General features: G+C 35.1%; 1 protein-coding gene across 1 annotated transcript in view; it reads left to right on the top strand.

The window, feature by feature from the left end:
- The window catches only part of SLC16A7 (solute carrier family 16 member 7), an 80065-nt gene that overhangs the window by 43380 nt on the left and 17086 nt on the right, over positions 1–19599 (top strand). Inside the window, exon 2 of the mRNA XM_062016988.1 lies at positions 5933–6175. Coding sequence (XP_061872972.1) covers positions 5962–6175 — 214 coding nt within the window. The 5' untranslated portion in view covers positions 5933–5961. The remainder of the gene's footprint in view (positions 1–5932; positions 6176–19599) is intronic.

Here is a 19599-nt window from a genome sequence, read left to right as displayed (position 1 = left end):
AGTGCTCAAAAACCTGAGTTCTATAATGTAATAATTCCAGTGTAATTATAATAACATTTTTTCAAGTGGAGGTTCCAGTTCTGTAAAAATCTGCCTGTAGTGACTCTCTTAGTAATAGCTTTAGGCCTCAGCTTCTGTTTAAACTATGACAAAATAGGGCCTTAGTGCAAATGTGATTTGAATTACATTCTCACAGCATAGTTTAAACAATTTGCTTTTTAAAGAGCAGTATCTTACAGGACTCACTTCTGTCTCAATAATTCTGTTTTGAGTCCTCAACAGGAAGACGGAATTACATGACATATGCCTTTATTCTGCCCTTCATTAGACCTTGCCTTATTCCCACCAACGTCAGGAAGTCACATTTGCAGCCATTCTTGTTTAACTCAGCAAACAATTTTTGCTTTTTTTATCCCATTATCTACTCAACTGATGCTGCTACTAAGTATCAGCCCTTTGCAATGCCAGACCCTAAGAGGAAAGAATATTGTTCGGATTGATAATTTATTTTTATCTTACAGCATGTACCTTTCCCTCTCTTCTACTTTCCTCCATGGAGCCTGCCTCTGCCAACTTCCTAGACACTTGGAGGAACAATATTGATATGCCTGCTTTGGATATGTGAGGGTCTGTTAGCTTCCCATACTGTCTTCAAGCACATACTTCTCTTGTTACTGATTCAGTAGGATGACAAGTATGCTACAATATTGATTCTGAACTGTGAATTTTGGATGAATTGATTAACTGTGTTTGTTTCATAGATGTGACTATTTAGAATTAGTTCCTTCATCTTCCCTTCAAGAAAAAAAGTTATTTTTTTTTTCTCATGAAGATATAGCTATACACCTAAAGACTCTCTAGTAATATATTTTAATATTATCAGATATTTTGCTATTAAAGAATGAAGTTAAATAGTCTTTAAAATTAAGTAAGGCTGCTGATTTTCTTTTAAAGATTTGCTTAGACATAAACCCTATAAACACAATTCAATATATATCTAATTTATTGTCAAATAAAAGTCTGGAAAGCATTCACAGACAGGGTCCTTTGATTCAAGCCTGTTGGAAAAACTTTAGAAAAAACAGTAGCTTTCTCAAATGCTAGGTAGCCTGGCCACATTTTCACAGGTTTGTTCTCACATAGGGTGTATTTGTCTTGCAGGTGAGACCCTAGTGATAAAAAGGTGATCAAGTCAGATTCTGAGTGTTATCATTCATTTACCTGGGTTTCATTTATTGCATACCCCTCAGTCTCTGAATACATAGGTTCAGATAAAATGGAGACTATTTTTGTCTTTCAGGATGATCAGCCAGTTCTTTAAGGCTACCAGAGCTCTTTAGGAGTTGCTTTACTTCCAGAACTGAGTAGTTAGAGCTAAAAGCTCTTTTGATCCCTTCATAGTCTTTCCGCACGGTCTTCAGAGTCTTTCTCCACAAAAAACATCCTAAGTCAAAGCAAAACCTTCTCACAAAAATAGCAAGGTATTTTTTTTTCTTCAAATACAGAGTATTACTCACAAGAAAATGGCAATAGCTTGTAGAAGTTGGTGAGGCAATAGCAATTGATGAGATGATACCTGCTCTCCTGCCACCTTGCTTGAAACTCCCTAAAGAGATGTTAGTAAAAGCAAGAAAATTGAAATTTTTACAGCTTTAAAGCAAGGATCTTTTACAAAAGTATAAAAGTATAGCTCATTATTTGCTAATGCTATCACAAAGTCATTTATTTCAAATACAGCAATGTAATTAAAATTTGTGGGGGCAAGTTGGAGAGGTGGACTATTCAAACCTACAAAGGAAACATTGTAGCCCACCTGTGCTCCTAGCTCAAATATTAAGCAGTGCAATTAATCTGCATTTGCTACTTAATGGGCTTTTAAAACACATATGCTTAAAAATCTCAGTTGTAACTCACGGCTTGCTTGGACGTTAGTCCACATCCTGTCTCTGCCACTTAGTTGGGACAACACATCAGTTATTTAGCCTGTTGTACTTGTTTCTCGTGTCAGAAAGTGGATCATACCTCTCTGTCATCCCACGGGGATGTTGTAAGAGTGAAATTGCTCAAGTTTTCAAGGCTTTTTGTGGTCCTTGACTTACTGTGTTGAAAAAGAATGCAGTACACACATGCCAAATATTCCTGCTATCCTACAACAACTGGGGACAGATTTTTCACATGCTATCTCTTTCACTCTGGCGCAAATGTCTGCTGAGTCAAGTGGTGATGGGGGACATTGAGAATAAGGCAGACAAAATGCAGGTAGAAAAGCAGTTACTCTAATGTTGCAGAAAAGCAAAACCAAAACTCCCAGTAAAATCAGACTCTGTAAAAAAGAGACCAGCATAACCCCTTCTCTGAAGAGTCTTTGACAAGCTGTCAGAGTGATAGTTGATTGTGGTGGTTGGCAACCGCAGAATATTAATGAGGCATTGGTACAACAGCAGTCTGAACAGGTTGATTATGACTAACTGAAGTCTATAGTGCATGATATCAAGATACATTTGTCTGTTGCATTTGCTCTTAGTTTGACCTTGTTGCTAGCTTGCTCCTTTTTCACTCTTTTTCCCCTTCCTTTCTCTTCCTTCCTCCCTCCCCTTCTCCTTCCCTCTCTTTCTCTCTTATTGACTAGTTTGCATTTTCTTAAGTTCAAGTGTGCTGAGAACTATATAATTAAAAATATTGCATATCACATTTTAAAAGTGGGGTTTTTTGCCTTGTTTCTCCTATTATTTGTTAGTAAACACACACAGCTCTTAGTACAGTAAACTATATTCTTGTTCACTGCTTATATCAATGGGATCTATATTGGGAAACTAGAAGGAGCTTGGGAGAAAATCCTTGTGCACAGTCTTACTAAGGGTAAGGAAAGGCTGAGCAACCTTTCTGTATCTGACAGAGAGAAGGGAGATTGATGGCTTCCTCAGGGTGTGCTTCAGTCACTTCTGACTATAAAAGCATAGGCTTGCTGGCTTTAAACTCATGATAGAATTCATATGACTGACTAAAAACACTGGTGGTGACCTTTATTTTTTCAAGTGCTACGTTTTTTTAGTCCAGTACCGTGTCCTTCACATGAACATCATCATGCGTGCCTGGTTTTATGCTTTCTACCATATTTCTTTTTATTCTTCACAGCCCGTAATAAGCTCTGAGATGTCTGAAAAGGCATTTTGTCACTGCATCATTCCTTCTTTACTAATTAGACTTAGAGCTAGGTATCTTATATTAAGATTTTACAGGAGAAAGCTGCTTTAGTTCCTTAGCAAGTATGGGGAAAGGTTTGATTGATGTTTCTGACAAAATGAATACTTTTTTCCTCTTGCTGCAAACATGTGTTTGTTTTTGTTTTTTTTTTCTTTTCATAACTGGAGCTAAAATTGGCTATCATGATCATAAAGGAACATCAGGGAAGCTATTATTAACTCTGCTCTGTGGGATAAACAGGAGGTGTGAGATACAATGATCCAGGCTCTTCTTTCTGACAGTGTAATGTCTCATGTAGTTTAGCAGACAGCTTTTTGCTGCAGTAGAACTACAAATGGCCAGGCAGTGAGCTTTGCAGCAGTTTGCCTCTAGGCTGAGGTGCAGAGGCAGCCAAAGTCCCTTTGCTCTTCTCGTTCATGACCCTTTAGTTTACTGTGAAGCTTTTAGAGTGAGGAAAGCACTGCACTTCAGAGCTGCTACCTTAAAGAAGTGGATGTAACAGGATCTTTCCGAAGCACCAATGCCTTAATGACATTCAACATTCTTCTGACTAATGCAGTGGCAGTGATTTTTCAAAGTAGTTGTGCATTATTTTTAGGAAAAGGAGTGTTTACTAAATAAATTGATAATCCCTTTCCATTTTATGGAGAGTAATGTCTTGATGTTGTGTAGCATTGCTTAAGTTTATAATAGAGATAGAAGTGTTGTCATATGAATATGAAACATGAAAACAAATATACTCAAACCTTTGAATTGTAAGAATACAATAGTTAACCTTTTTTGGGGCAGGAAAATTACCAAAAGTTTTCTCAGATGAGCAGAACAACAGCTTTCTGGGGCATATAGCAAACTGGTATTTACCGTCACTCAATTCACAGAAGCAGAGTTCTGCTTTTCATGCCAATTTGAGGTGTTGTGCTTTTGAAGGCAATTGATCATTACTACGTGTGTTACAGTGGGCTTTTTGAGATACTCTTCCTTCTGATAGGTCCTGATTCAGCAAAACCAATCTGGTATTTAACTGCTTTGCCAAAGTTAAGGCTTAGCAAGCAGAGTTGTATCTGCTTGTCCAACTTTTTCTAGTGGCAGGCTCAAGATTTCCTCACTGATATACACCAATAGACTAATACTAAGCAGAGACTATGAAAACTGGAAACAAAGTACATACCAGAGGCTCTTTCTGGACATGTGTATGAAAAGATTGATATGGTCTGTGTACAGATTAATACGTAGCTATTGCTATCAGCAACAAGTCTGTATGATGTGATGCAGCAGCCAAACTACCTGGGCTTTTGCATAGAAGACAGGTGTTTTAGTGGTTGATTTATCTTCCTCCTGGAGGTCTGCCATTATCAGTGTGATATTTGCAATCAACTTCAGTAGAGTGGAGAATCAAAAGTACAGTGGGTTTCTATCACAGAGCTAGCCTAGTGATAGATAGTCCTAAAAGGAACACTTTGCTAGTTATGCGGCATATATTGCATGCGGTCCTACATGGTGTTTACCCTGAAAGTACTCCAGGGACTATTCCAAGACATTAATAGAAGCTGACACAGTTCATTTTTTAGTTTTTGTTAAGGTAATCATATCACTCCCACTGCTAATGCAGTTTGCTGTGAGAAATTGGAATATACTGTAAGTGGCATGAAAGAAATCATGTAGATACTTGCTGGTAATCATAACAGCAACCTACACACTGTTATCATCTACAGCTTTTGATACCGGATGTGGCAGGAGACCAATCAAGAGTAATAAATTGCTTAAATGCCAAAAAAAAGAAACAGAGAGATTGGAGGAATTTTCAGCTCATGCTGTGTAGGCTGGATTACACAGAAGAAAACACAGTGGACTCCAGCTCTGTGTTTAATAATAAAGGGATTTGATAGTGCAAAAATCTCAGATTTACAAAATTAATCCTTACTACTACATGTTTTATATACGGAGTGTAGAAAGGTTAAGTTTTTAGGTATTAGGATAATAATAACAGTATGATATTTGTTTCAGGATTTAGGAGTTTTGTATGGATTACTTATGATTTCTTGATCTACTTGAATGGGTTAGTTACATCTCTCAGAACCTCTGTATGATATCATTCTGATAGAATCTGTTATGGTAACTGTGCAAAGTTTGTGAGGTTATTAGTGAAAGACTTCTGATGTCTTCTGATTTGTGGAAACAGAACAAAAATAGTACCATCAAGCTCCACTTTGTTCCGGCAAGTAATGTCAGCCTCAACTAATATGAACATCAAAATGTTAAAAATAAGAGTACAATATGGAATTGTAATATTGTGTATTTATTTTATGGATATACAGGGAATTTTGACTATTTAAAACCTGCTTTTTAGATGTTCTTGGGAGAAAAGCAAGAGATATTGACAGTGGTAAAAAGCTGAATAATGACAACGTGATAAAAAAAAGGTGTAATGAACCTATATTTTACTCTCGTTGCTGATAGTTTTGCTGAGGTACCAGTCAACAATTTGTAACTGTTGCCACATACTGAATAGGGTATTGCAAATATTCTTGCAAAAAGTTTTTACACAGAACAGATTTTACTTCTAAAAACAGTTACTTGCATTTCATGGTCCTATGAAAGCTGGAAATTATTCTCTGCTCTGAGGATTCTTTATAATCCTTGCAGATGATTGATTGATTGATCGATTGATTGATAAAGAAAGAAATAAGAAAAACTATTTGAAACCTTATTTCTTCTTTTCCTTTTTCAGCCTAGTTGGAGAAGAGGAACAGACCAAAAATGCCACCAGCAATAGGAGCACCACAGTACCCACCTCCAGATGGAGGTTGGGGATGGGTTGTGGTCTTTGGGGCTTTTATCTCCATTGGATTTTCCTATGCATTCCCCAAAGCCATCACAGTATTCTTCAAAGAAATCCAAGAAATCTTCCACACATCATATAGTGAGATAGCTTGGATATCATCAATAATGTTGGCTGTCATGTATGCAGGAGGTAAGACATCTCTTAAACTTGCAAATATAGATTTTCTGATTTTATTGTGTTTTTTCCTATGTTGTTAAAACATTTAAAGTGAATTACTACCTGAAGAATACCAAAATACATGCTTCTTTTTGTATCATACTTTGTCAGAAAATACCAGTAGCCATATCATTAAGGCACTATTTGCTTTCTCTTTTAAAGTATTTTATATTCTCTTCTCTTTTTTTGTTTTCTCCTTAAGGTCTTTTCTTTTCTCCTCTACGTAATTCTATGTTGCAATTTTGTCCTAAATTCACAGCTTTGGAGAGTCATATTTCCCAACAATGCAATGCTCAAATATCTTCTCCTGAGGCTGGAGGTACATTTGTTGTTTCCACTGCCTCAGTGAGCTCTCACAATAGATAAGATGATGGAGCTTAAACACAGAAAATTTTTATAGCAATGAGGGTTTGTTAGTCAGGCACAGGTACAGGGATTTTATATTTTGTCCCTAATTATTGTATAATAAAAGTCTACTTTCCATTTAGGACAAGAGCCATGTTTCATACATGCCATCTGTATGATAGCTAAGATGCACACAATCTTATTCTTGGGACTGAAATGAACAGTGAACCTAAGTTCTTTGATATCTTTTTTTCTTGTGAGCAGGCACTAAAGAACAAGACAGATAAAAAGGGATTTTAAAGTATAAAGCCATGCTTAAGTACTGTCAAACCTGCCTTGACAGGTTTTGTGTCTGTTGACCTCAAAGACTGTTAAATTCTATTTGATTTTTGGGAATTTTTAAGAAATGATGAGAGCTAGCAACTACTTAGGCAAAACACTTTATCAGGTAGTGCATAGGAAACCAAATAAGAGGTTATTTCAATAGATCTGACATTGTCCTTTCCTTGGATACTATGAGATAACCACTTAAAACATCTCAGACTATTTCAAATGACAGAGCAATTAACCACATACATTTATGTATGTATGTAGCTATGCAGCTCAAGAGGGAAAGGAAACTTCTGAAGGGAGTCCAGCGCAGGGCCATCAAGACGATCAGGGGACTGAGGGGGGATCTCATTAATATTTATAAGTATATAAATGATGGATGTCAGGAGGTTGGGGCATCCCTTTTTTCAATGATATCTAGCAACAGGGCAAGGGGTAATGGTATGAAGCTGGAACACAAAAAGTTCCACTTAAATATAGGAAAAAACTATTTCACTGTGAGGGTGAGGGAGCAGTGACACAGGCTGCCCAGAGGGATTGTGGAGTCTCCTTCCTTGGAGGTCTTCAAGACCCAGCTGGATGTGTTCCTGTGCAACTTGATCTTGGTGGACCTGCTTCTGCAGGGGAGTTGGACTAGAGGATCTCTAAAGGTCCCTTTCAACCCCTATCGTTCTATGGTTCTATGATTCTATGTATATGTACATATGTAAAAATGTATATGCACTAAAACTAAAAATGTTGCGGCAGTAGTACATTGAGATTCAGTATCTTTAATCACTGAAGCATATAATTCCAATATTTTTTAGAAGTAATATCTATGTAATAGTAAAGTACAGCATTGAAAGAAGGGTAAAGTCTCATTTTAGCTTGTTATTTTTTATGTCTGATTTCAGCCTACCTAAGTTTTGACACATGAATGACCCTGGCTCCTTTATCCATCAGGAAAGAGTGTTAGGTGCTTACAGAGAGGAATTCAGGCTACCTAAGTTGTTCCTTCTAACTACCTGGTTTTCTTCTCTGACCATAGAAGTGAACCTGCTGCCAGCATAGTATTAGCCTAAGGACCTCAGGTAATTTTTTTTTTTCAGTTAATAGGTCCTTTTTTCAAATGCTGGCAGAGACAGACACCTTAGAAAGACATCTTGTCAAGTGATGTCAGGATCAACTAAAGCTTGCTGTTCAGATATTTTGATCCAATTTTTATTCATATGCTAGTAGAGAATCATAAAGAATTTTATAAGACCAGCAACAATAACCAAGCGATTCAGCAAAATTCACCGGGTGAACAAGTAACCTAAACTACTGCAATCTGGAGTTGAGTAAAAAAGCAGGTATGTTTTATCACATTCAGATCCCCTATAACCTAGTTGCTTCTTGAGGATGTGTCAGCACTGGCACTGTGGAGTGTACATATGCAACTGTGGAGGCTCCTGAACAAGTGCTGGACATATATGGAACAAGGGAAGAGCATGGATGTTGAAAAGCTGGAGTTTGTTTCTGCTTCTCTTATGCTGTGACTTTTGACCTGAATTCTTCTTCACCAAGTTTTCCAAGCTAAATATTCAAAGACCAGATTTACGTTATAGCTCAGGTGCTATTCTTTTGGTTTTATCTTTGAATAACATTCAATTTATGCTGTTTCTGTCATCTCAAAGTTCAACCAAGTTTTATTAATGGTACAGATGCAAATCACAGGACATTTAGCTGTCGTCATTTTTATCTGTGCACTTCAATGAGAACAACTTTTCACGTGAAATACAAAGCATTCAGTACTTCTGCCTTTTCATGAATAATTTACTGTTCTGAGTATACTGTATCTGCTATATATACCAAATAGCATGTTAACTTCACCTGTACATTGACATTAAAAATTACAAAATGGTTTGTTATTCATTCTGCTAACACCTACCCCAGTCACTGTGAAGATTATCAGCACAGGAACAGTATACAAAGTTGTTTGGATATCTTGTTAGAGACTTGTGGTTTTAAAATACTGAGAATGACAATCCTGCCTGATGTAAACACTCTTTGAAGCCATAGCTTCTCTAGAACCACTTCCTAAAAAATACGCCATTCAGACAATCACTGGCAGAATATGAAATAGCAATCAGGAAAAACATTTCTGAAGGAAATCTTTCCATTGTTTTTACTGTCTGAAGGTGGCTTGATTCCTTAGCATTTGATGTACCGAAATGTGAAATACACATTCAGACTGTGAGTACAAGGCGTATTGTTTACTACAAAGTGCAATACGTACGTCTGTGATGAGCACGCTGTTCATCATACTGCTAATTAAGGTAACCTGAAAACATCTAAGATGTCTTATGCTCATTAGATCTTAGCATTCAACCTATTAATCATGACAGTGGGGTCAGTGAATAAGTTAGAGTCTGTGCAGACACTCTGCTTTGGAGGCTGCAGCCTCTTGCAGTAATTAGCTGGCATCTGTGTTTCAGTAACAAGGTATTAACTTACCTTTTAATGTCTGAGGAAAAAAAAGGAAACTAATAAAAGGCATCCAGTAAGGGGCTGAAAGAATGTTAATTATGTTTATCACTTACTTCATAGTTAGAATAAATGGCATTAAATTATAGCAGACCATCTGGCAATCCATATGGTCTCCTACAGTCCTGGTTAATTCCAGCAAATAGGTCAAGCACAGCATTCACCCCGTTAGGAAAGCACTAAGCAGAGGTGACAAATCTGATAACTCAAATCAATGTGAAACACTTTTCCCCCTCTCAATCTGGCATAATATGCACTTTCATACTGGGATTTTTTGTTGTCTTTTATATTTTTTGTTTGTACATTTTCCACCCCATCCCCCCTCCCCCCATATCCTGGGTGTTTGTTAGAGTTTACTAAAAAGCCATCCCAAAAAGCAAGATCCTGTGATGTGATCAAGGTTACAGGTATTGCTCAGCCTCTACCATTCAGCCCATGCTTGAAAAAAGCATCCTCTGGAGAAGAGCAATAGTTTGGTTTCCATGGCAACTCCTTCTTTTGCTTCTTTTGACCACAGACTGTCAACTGTATTAAATTAAGGGTGATTGTTTTGTGATGGACTCCTATACCCAAGGGACTATGATTGAGACCACCAAACTTTTGCTCCTGGAGGACAGAAGCTGGGATAAAATGGACTTAGTTGAGTTACCCTGACAGGTTAAGTTGTGATTCTATTTGTGTGTAAACACATACAGATATAAAATGTGTGTTCATGTCTCTATTCTTATATACATAACGTATAAATGTATTCACACACACACACACACACACACACACATTAAGAAATTCAAGAAAAAGAGGAAATACATTTGACCTCAGGTTCTGTCATTTCATTCTTCTTTTTCAAAACTTCACCTCTGACTGCCCAGCGTTAACAGCCAAAGGTGATTAGAGAGCTTCTTATCAGTGCTTGATCTGTTTCCAGTAAAAATGTTTTCATTGCTTTCAGTGTACATTTGATAGGAGCCTTAGTGGCAGCTATGAAAGCCATGTGACAGGTCTGGTGATTTCAGCTGACCTTGAGTTAGATTTCCTTAGGGAAAAAGCAGTTGGTTTTCTCGCCTTGTCTTTAACTCCTTTTCTGTCATTTTCCAAGGACAATTGCAATGTGGGTTTTTTACTTGGTTTGTTTGATTTTCTTTCTTTTTTTTCCAAAGTAATTTTTTGTGTGTAACGCTGAGTTACAGAGATTAGCTTCAGAATTGATAAATCCTTCAAGCCATACGCAGCTGTGGAATGTGGGATAGTTTTGTTGATCTGAAGTTTAAAATAAGAAAGTTCTGTTTAAATTCTAGATGATATTTATAAGTATATAATTTAAGCACCACCTCTGGACCCCTTTTGAAGAAAGATGTGGTGTAAGTGTAAGTAGTAACCATTACCATTTTTCAAAACACACTTATAATTAAAAAATGCAGCATTTAATAGGTTGCCATCTCTTCTGTATTTCTTAAGTTATTCAAGTTTGAGGTTAACTATTTCCAAACAGTAGCAAACACTTAGAGGATTTTTCATATGACAACAAAACGTGACAACAAAAAGCAACAAGTTGTTATTTTGACTTTGTCAAATATTAATTTGAATAATAAATATTTTTGATTTTATCTCCGTGGGTGTTTTGGTGATATTGCTGTGAAGATGAAATGGCCTGCACAGTGGAAATGACAGTTGTGAAATCCATGCGAAATCCATGTAACACAAACAACAGATGGTTATGGATTTTTACTTTTGGACAGGACCTGGGCATCTACACTTTTCTTCCTCCCTGTTAACACTTTCTTATTTTGGTTTTACAAATACTGGCACAAGGAATTCAGTGGCTGTGCACAGGGAGATCGAGGAGCTTTCCTAAAGTGACCTATGTTGTGTTCCTTTGTTGTGAGGGACAAATGTTTTTCTCCATCAGAATATGCGAAGTGTTGAATTTTAATAACCTCATTTAGAGTGTCCTTGAAAGCAGAACTTATCAACTTTCTGAATGCCTCATAGACATGAGGGAATACTTCACATTTAGGCTAAAATATATGTAAAACATCTATGTCAAGTTAATTTGAGACTCGCAGATAAAGGAAAAGAAGCCATAATGAGGTGACACAAGAACAGAGGATTTTCAATCTCGCTAGCAAATGGAGATAAGTACAAAAAAGGGATATCAAGAATAACAAAAATAAGTGTAGGGTGGTTCAGTTTTTTTTAAAAAAGACCTGAATGCCAAGGAAGCCTAATAAGACCTCTGAAGGGTAATATAACCTCTTATGGTTTTTGGAAGGCTTTAAATTTTTCTGAGGATTTTTGTGTACCTTCTAGGGAAGTGTTCTACAGTAGCAATGGCTGTTTAAAATGGAGGCCTTTCCTAATGTGAAAACACTCTTTAAAACAACCATGGGAAGAAAGAAAAAAAAAAAACAACCCAGATCTGTTGTAGATAGTTTTATACACTTTTTTCAAATGGATTTGTTGTCTTATCTACAGGAGCAAGCTGGCTTATTACCCTGTAACTTGTTATGTTTGGCTGAACAGATAACATCTAGTTGTTAAATATTCAATGTCTTTTGGGGATCCAATTTTGTCAAGTTTTCATGAAACATAATTTTTACTGAGGTCTACTAAGCCACACTCAGTAAGCCAGTCTCAAAGTTAAGGACAGGCTGCCACTGAGAGAAATAAGATTTTTTGTCTTTTATTATACACTTATGTTAATTTTGATTGAATATGTGACAAAGAATTCCCACTGTGCTTCTACCAAGTTCTTTCAGTATCCAAACCTTAGGTTATTAGTAATGATTTGATGCATATCATATAAATATTTGTGATAACTTAAATTTAATTAACTCAGCCCTTTACTAAAACAATTCTCATTTGCATATAAGTAGGCAACTTAGATTACATAATGAACATTAGTGTAAGTGTTCTTTTCCTATTTAAGGCTTTGTATTTGTCTTCATTTGATTTTATAGTTAAGTGTTTGTATAAGTAAAGTATTCAATATTGGCACTTTTACCTGCAAGGAAGATTCTTTTTTCTCCTACTTAATTTCAAGTAATGGGTCAAAGTCAAATAATAACTAAATCACATACACCATAAAATACATTTTCTAGGGGGCTAAAACTTTGGGTTCCTTAGAGAAAGATATCAAGGTATAAACTTAGGCCTTTGATTTGTTCGTTGAGCTTGTAAATCTTTGATGAAAGAATGCTTATTTTGTGTGTACTAATAACATTGGATTAGTTCCCATATAGTTTTTCATATCGCTGGATCATACAATGGTTGTATTTGTGATGTGTGTCGGGTAATTCAAAGGTAATGAAACAATGGTTTAGCACAACTGGGAATCATGAGGTATTTAAGCAAATACCAGAAAAGTACTGTGGGGAAGGAAAAGTCTGCGTATACCATTGTAGTCACATCATCACTTCAAATGAAATAATAAACCCAGCACTTTACAAAGAACTTATCATAGAATTTTACTGATCCTTTGTTTTGGAATGTCTAAGAAGTATTCGACTGTTTATTTTGAAGGGTATATTCAAGGGAAACAGAGTTGTGTTGATATGTTTAGAAGACACTCTAAGCCAATATCAAATGACAACAGCTGAGACTTTTACTTTATGATATTCATAAAGATATGAAGGTCTATAGTAATTAACAGAGGTAAGTGGACCAGGGACTTAGTATCAGGTTTATATTGATGCCAGAGGAACTACAGAAATAAAAAAAATGAGGTGGTTTTAAATTGTTTTTAATGATTAAACACTCTTTTAATCAATGAACTGGTTTTGAATATTTTTTCAGATATTAAATATGACACACATAGATAAACATATATACCATGTGAAGTTTTTGATCAGTCAGAACCTTTTTGTTTAACAGTGATATTCTAATTAAGGTTAGATATGTCAAAGAACACAAACACGTGCAGTTTTAGTAAGTAAGGTATGTTTTGTTGGTGCATACAAACAAAAGAAAAGCTCATTTGCTTTTCTATACATTTTGGCAGAGATTTTTTAAGTTGTAAAAAAGAAGCATTTTCACTGCAGTGTATCTGACTTTGGGTATATACTATGACTAGACAACCAAATGAAAAAATGTGATTAAAATAAGAGACTATATTGTGAAATAAGATGTTGATTTCCTCATCTAGTTGAAACACTTCTTGCAACACTTTCCCACTGATGATGGAAACATGTGCCTCATGGATTTCTACGTGTACTGCTTTGAAAAATTCAATGTTAAGTGCTTTGGCTCTTAGAAAACTTTGAAGGACGTAGTCTACTCTTTTTAACAGTAGTAACTAAAGACTATATGGACAGAACTCGTCTGTAATCTTCCTCAGCAAAGGCACCTACATCTGATCCAGTTGTCTAGACATCTTCTTTGTCAGTCAAAAAAGCCAAGAATTTCTGTTTCTTCTTTTCCTCCCTGGAGACCTTGAAATCTAAGGATGTTCCTGTTAGAGATATGCACTCATGGTTAGTGGTTTTGAACCTGTTGGGGTCCAGGTTTACTTCTTTAATTTACCTCTTGTATGTTGCATGGTTGTAATTCTCCCACATTTCTGTGACACTGACTCAGTTGCACTAGTTTTGATACTATTAAAAATACCTGGTAATTTTAAGATTTCCTTTTAGCTTGTAAATCCTCTCTAATTATTCAATGTCTTTCCTCATACTCCTTATTTTCCTTCTTCCATCACCAAAAATTTAGGTCACATGCTACATATAGTAAATCTTCAGGTCTGCTTTGAATTTATAGCTGAGCATTCTAGAGTCACAGTTTGGCTAGTGACACTGGGAAAAAATAAAAGGTGATGGTAGGAAAACTTATAACAGATCCATTAATATACATAGTGATGAATTACAGTTTTTACTGATGATGTTATGCTCTTATCAGAGATGTACAATAACTGCCTGGGATATTCCAAGTATGGGCACCATAGTGCTAAACCTGCAATGTGTTCTTAACTTTAAATATCTGAGTGATCTCATGAAATTCAATAAATTTCTCACCTACTTAGAGTCAACATATAAACATGTTTATATATTTATGCAAATATATTTGTCCCTAGGTGTTTGTAACATCAAAATCTCTTGACGGTGTACCTTCATTGACTTAAGTACTCCCATAGGCACTCATTTATATCAACCTCAAAAAGACATTACCCATAAATGATTCATGTATTTTCCCCAGAAGAAAATATAAGTAAAACACAGAATATTAGCTTGGGGGATTTGCAGCATGTGAGCAAAACTGGCGGTATTCACTTTATTAAAATAATAATTTGATTAAATCTTTGACTTATTTTTCAGTAAGTTTATCTCTGCTCGATAAATTTAAAAAAAAATTGAAGGACACAGTACAATTTGCTAGGGTCTCCTACCTTCAATTTTAATTTATTGGATTCACAGAGTTCCAGTGCTGCAAAGTGCACTGAAGAGTGGAGAATTGGTCACCCCGACTGTAGGGATTGTTCTGATTACTCATTGAGGCAACAAACTGTGTAGCAAAATGCATTCACTAATGACCTGAAATTATGTGATTCTCACGTGAGAAAAGAATGTAGTCAGCATCAAAGAGGGCTGTAAGGGACTGGTGGCTAAATAATAATTTTTGTTTAACATGTCTTTATTGTCATAGAAATTTACAGAAAACCTGAAAAAAAGTTTGACCAAAAAACCCACAAACCTCTCTCATGTGGGCTGGACTTGCAGAAGGACTATACTTCCTAGAATATGGTGGAGTAATTAATCTCAGAGCAAGATCTAATGTATGCTATGTCACTGCAGATACAATAATGAACAACACAATGCAGCAATTGGGTTTATACTAAATTAATATTCTACAGTGTTGCAGTATTTTTACAGGCACTTTGGCAATGCAGTGCAATATAGTACTGAGTGATGTGAAAGAAAAGGTTTTCAATTATTTTGAAAAGTTAAGAGAAAGTATTATATCATGGAATGCCAGATAGTTACAACTCTAATTTGTTTATTTGGACAACAGAAGACATTTGAGATACTTTAAAGCAACTTATTTGAAGAGCTTTAATTCAACTGAAAATTCTGAGACTTGAAATTTTAATTTCAGATGGGAAATGAAATGGATGTTAAAGCATAAGAGTGTTTCATGCAGTGCTAGTTCTAATTTTATGTATTGTTCCTTAAAAATCAAAAAGCATGTCTCAAAGGTAGTACATATGGCAGTGATTCTCTTGCCTTTCACCGAGTGCCATAGTTTAAACCTGTGCAAAGAGCGTGCAAGGTTATATAAACCATTGCCATTGTGATTTAGAAGCTTTTCATATTTACTTACTCAAATGTAAACAGTAACATAAGTGCAAAGCACTTGACCCTATGCTCAGAGAAACAGAGCTGAAGTGGCATATGGGATTAAGACAAGAACAATTTTGTATCGTAGAATTTTTTCTGGATCATTTCTCCGAATGTTATAAAGAATTTGCCTGACAAGGTGTTCAGATATAAATATTGCCTAGTCACTTTCTAACTGACTGCTTTTTGGTAAGATGTATTAAAACTTACTAGAGAAGCATAGTTCCTCCAGTGGGAAGAAAATAATTCTTTCATTAGTAAACCTAAGTAATATTCTCCTCACAGGCACTCATGTTAAATCCTTGCAGAAGTGAATATATTTTATTGGATTATTTTAATATGTTCTGGCTGAAGAATATCAACATAACTCCTTAGATAAATGGTGGCTCCAGGAACGCATGATGTTTAGACAGTGTCTGTAATACAAATCATGAGAAGCCTATACTTTAATGGATAACAATTTATCTTGAATTTATGATGTATCACAATCATTAGAAGTAAGCTGCTTGACATTACTCAGTGGAGAATAAGGTTTCCACTTGCGGTGAGTCATTTTATTTCTTCACACTAGGTAAGAAAATATTACTGGTTTAAAAGCCACACAAATACTGTCTTCAAGTGCCACTTCATGTTGCTTTTTGCAGCAGAGCTCAAATACTCCCTGTTCATGTCAGCAGACTCGATCTAGACTTCCTCCACCCCACTGCCCCCCTATCTTTGCAGAAGACCTTATCTATGGAGATGTATCCTCTGCTGCTAAAAGGGAAAGGACTATGTAGAGAATTTTATATACGTTGCTTCATCTCAAGGCAAAACACAAATTCCAGAAACACCTTTGCCCAACTTCCTCATAGTCACAGGCTTCTTATACCAATTTTTTATGATTCTTTCACTCATTACTTGGTCATATTTTATGAAATGTTTTCATAGGAGAAAGCATACTTTCTCTTTCATTAAAGGAAGCCATGTTTTGGTTGATTAAAGTCTGTAGAAACAGTATTTTTGTGGATTCAGTTTGCAAAAGAAACGTTACATGACTATACATAGGAAACAACTGAAAATTTGAAAAACACATTGAGTAAAGCTTTTTCCATTGTAGATGGAAATCTAAAAGTGAAAACTTGATGACAAATTCAACTCCAATGACAAAAAGTATGCAATATGGGTATTGGAATATGGAAAGATAAGCTGACATCCGCTCAGATAATGTAGAGATTAAAAACATATCTCTGATTAAAAAAATGTATCTGATTTCTCTTTCAGTTCTGTTGGTTCAAGTGTTATTCAGACATGTATTTGCTAGTAAAAGGCTAGAAGAGATTAGAACTCATTCTTAAGTTACTGAATATTCAGTAAATATTTTCCTGAAGATTACTATTTTTATAAACCAGTTAAATATATGTTATGTAAAGTTTAAGTAAATTGGAAAATATTGTGATCTGAATCTGTGAGACACTTAGAGAATTCTAGACTTGTTTACTAAGTTGTGTCCAAAGGTTTTGTTTCCTCTAGAGTGTAATAAAGGCTACTGATTCAGGCATAGCTGAAATTAGAAAGTGTATTGAAAGATGTAAAACAACACATAAATCTAGTTGCTATTGTTGATGAAGAATATAATCTTTTGATAACTTTTAATTATTCTAGTTTTAACTTTTTTCTTCATATTTCTAACCGTCTAACAGTTTGTAGTCTTTTTGACCTGGAACACAAAATGTTCAGTGTTACCTTTACATATGATTCTCTCTATAATTAAACAAATTTATTCAATCTACTTACATGTTATTTTTCACTTGTTTGAAAACAACTGAGAACACCACAAATGAACCCCCTTAAAGATTCTACACTGTAAAGGAATTTAGCAAATTATCACCCTTAAGCTTCCAATTGTTACCACTATATGCATTTTACTGTAAAAATACAACTATTATTAAAATAATGATAATGTTTTAGAAAGATTTTTATATAAAATATGTTTAAGCTTAATGATACATGTTTTAAAAAGCAAATGCATTTGGAAAACATCTTAAAATGACATTGATGCTATTGATGATATTAATGATTTTGAACAGCCTAAATATGAGGACTTTTCAGGACACTTCAAAGTTATAAATACATTCTGATTTATTCTTCTCATTAAATATATTCTGAATAGGTAGATGAGATTTAATGATCCACTCATGATCCATAATTCACAGTAAGTGGGCCACAGAAACATCATAGGTACTAGACTGAGTATTTTCAATTTGAAGCTTAATTATACAGTGCAAAATTGAGACCAGAGAGTAATACAATAAAGGAGCAACTAGGAAGAATCATACGTCTTGTGCTTTCTCTGAAATTACATATTATTGTGTGTAACAATATATAAGGGATCATTTCCAAGTTGAGTTAGCTATAATATTATTCTGGAAGAAAACAAATAAACCATAGGATGATGTGCAGAGTCAAAATGGGATATTATGTGAACATTATTATGATGGGAAGTTTGCAGAAGACAGAGAAATCCAAATGACAATATTAATTTTAACTGAAGTTGGCTGAATTTTTCACAGTCAATACATTGTCTGAAAAGTGTAATGATTTGAGTTGCAAATAATGTACCCTACATTCATAAGAACTACTAAATAGCCTGTGCAAGGTCTTCTGAAAGTGTTTGCTATGACATTTTACTCTCTGTGATGTCTGATAGGCTTCCACATGACAAAGTATTGATCAGCTTCTAGAAAAGTAGCCAGAGATTTTTAAAAAGGTGCATAAAAATCATGAATAATAGGGTGTAATAAGTAAGATGTGGTGAGTAATGAACATTTATGAATATTGCGTTCACATTTGAATCCACAGGTTTGTAGAAAAGATAGTCTTTCCTAAAAGAGGAAAATGTGGTTTAGTGTTTTTTCTTTCCCTAGAAGTGGTTTAGAAAAATGTCTGTGAAGAAGCGAAATAAGTATTTTCAAGCACTGTTTGTTTTGTTTTTATTTTTCTTCCCAACAATTATTTCTGAGATTAACAGCATATTTCTTATTTTCATGTTGCTATAATTGTAGTTGTGACACTTGTATACTGTAACTCTGTCTTTCTGTTCAGTTTTTATGATCTGCAACAGTACAAAAAATCATCCTCCCCTTGTAACAGTAGAATATATGGAACTTATTTGGCAATCTGGTTCATACAGCACAATGTAAAGACAAGTTTTACAGCTAAAAACTGCAATGTGCTTTGGCAAAACACAAAGTACCAAGTTTTCTCCGGTTAGTTACAAATTTTCAAGTTCTTTGAACTTGAAAGAGTGAGTTCAGAGGCTTCCAGGTGAAAAGTACTTATAAATAGGATGAGCACTTTTGTTATTCCAAAAATCATTTATATCCTTAGGAGTCCAACAATCAGATGAGGAAACATGTTAGGATTCTGGAGATTTTCTCTGTGTGTGTTTGTGTGAATATGTAATCTCTATATCTGGACATAGCAGTTTTCAGTCAGATTATTTTTGAGACTGAGAAACTAGTGGAAATACTGGATAACTATGAAAGACTGTGAAGTTACACATTAATTTTCCTGTGTTCTCTGGAAGCAGACGTATTAGATGGGATTTATTTTAATATCTTCAAGATTTGTGATGCTTCTTTCAGTATAAGTGCTCAAACACAGATATTACCAAATTGAATTAAATATTTTACTTTCAATCATTCACAGAGAAAGAGGAGGCAGCCACTGAGATGAACAGCTAACACTTAAGGATGAGACTTCTAAAGAAAAAGCACTAAATATTTTAACTGGAGCATTTTTATACTGGAGTTATATCTCCTGAAACTCCTGATGAAACCCTGAAAAGGATATAAATGTAGTGAAGTTTATTATTAATACCTTTATATTGACTTCTGCTACAGAGGATTG

Source organism: Colius striatus, chromosome 1, assembly GCF_028858725.1.
Source record: "Colius striatus isolate bColStr4 chromosome 1, bColStr4.1.hap1, whole genome shotgun sequence".
Lineage (NCBI taxonomy): Eukaryota > Metazoa > Chordata > Aves > Coliiformes > Coliidae > Colius > Colius striatus.
Note: the sequence above shows the minus strand (reverse complement) of the source record. Positions and strands in the feature narration are given on the sequence as shown.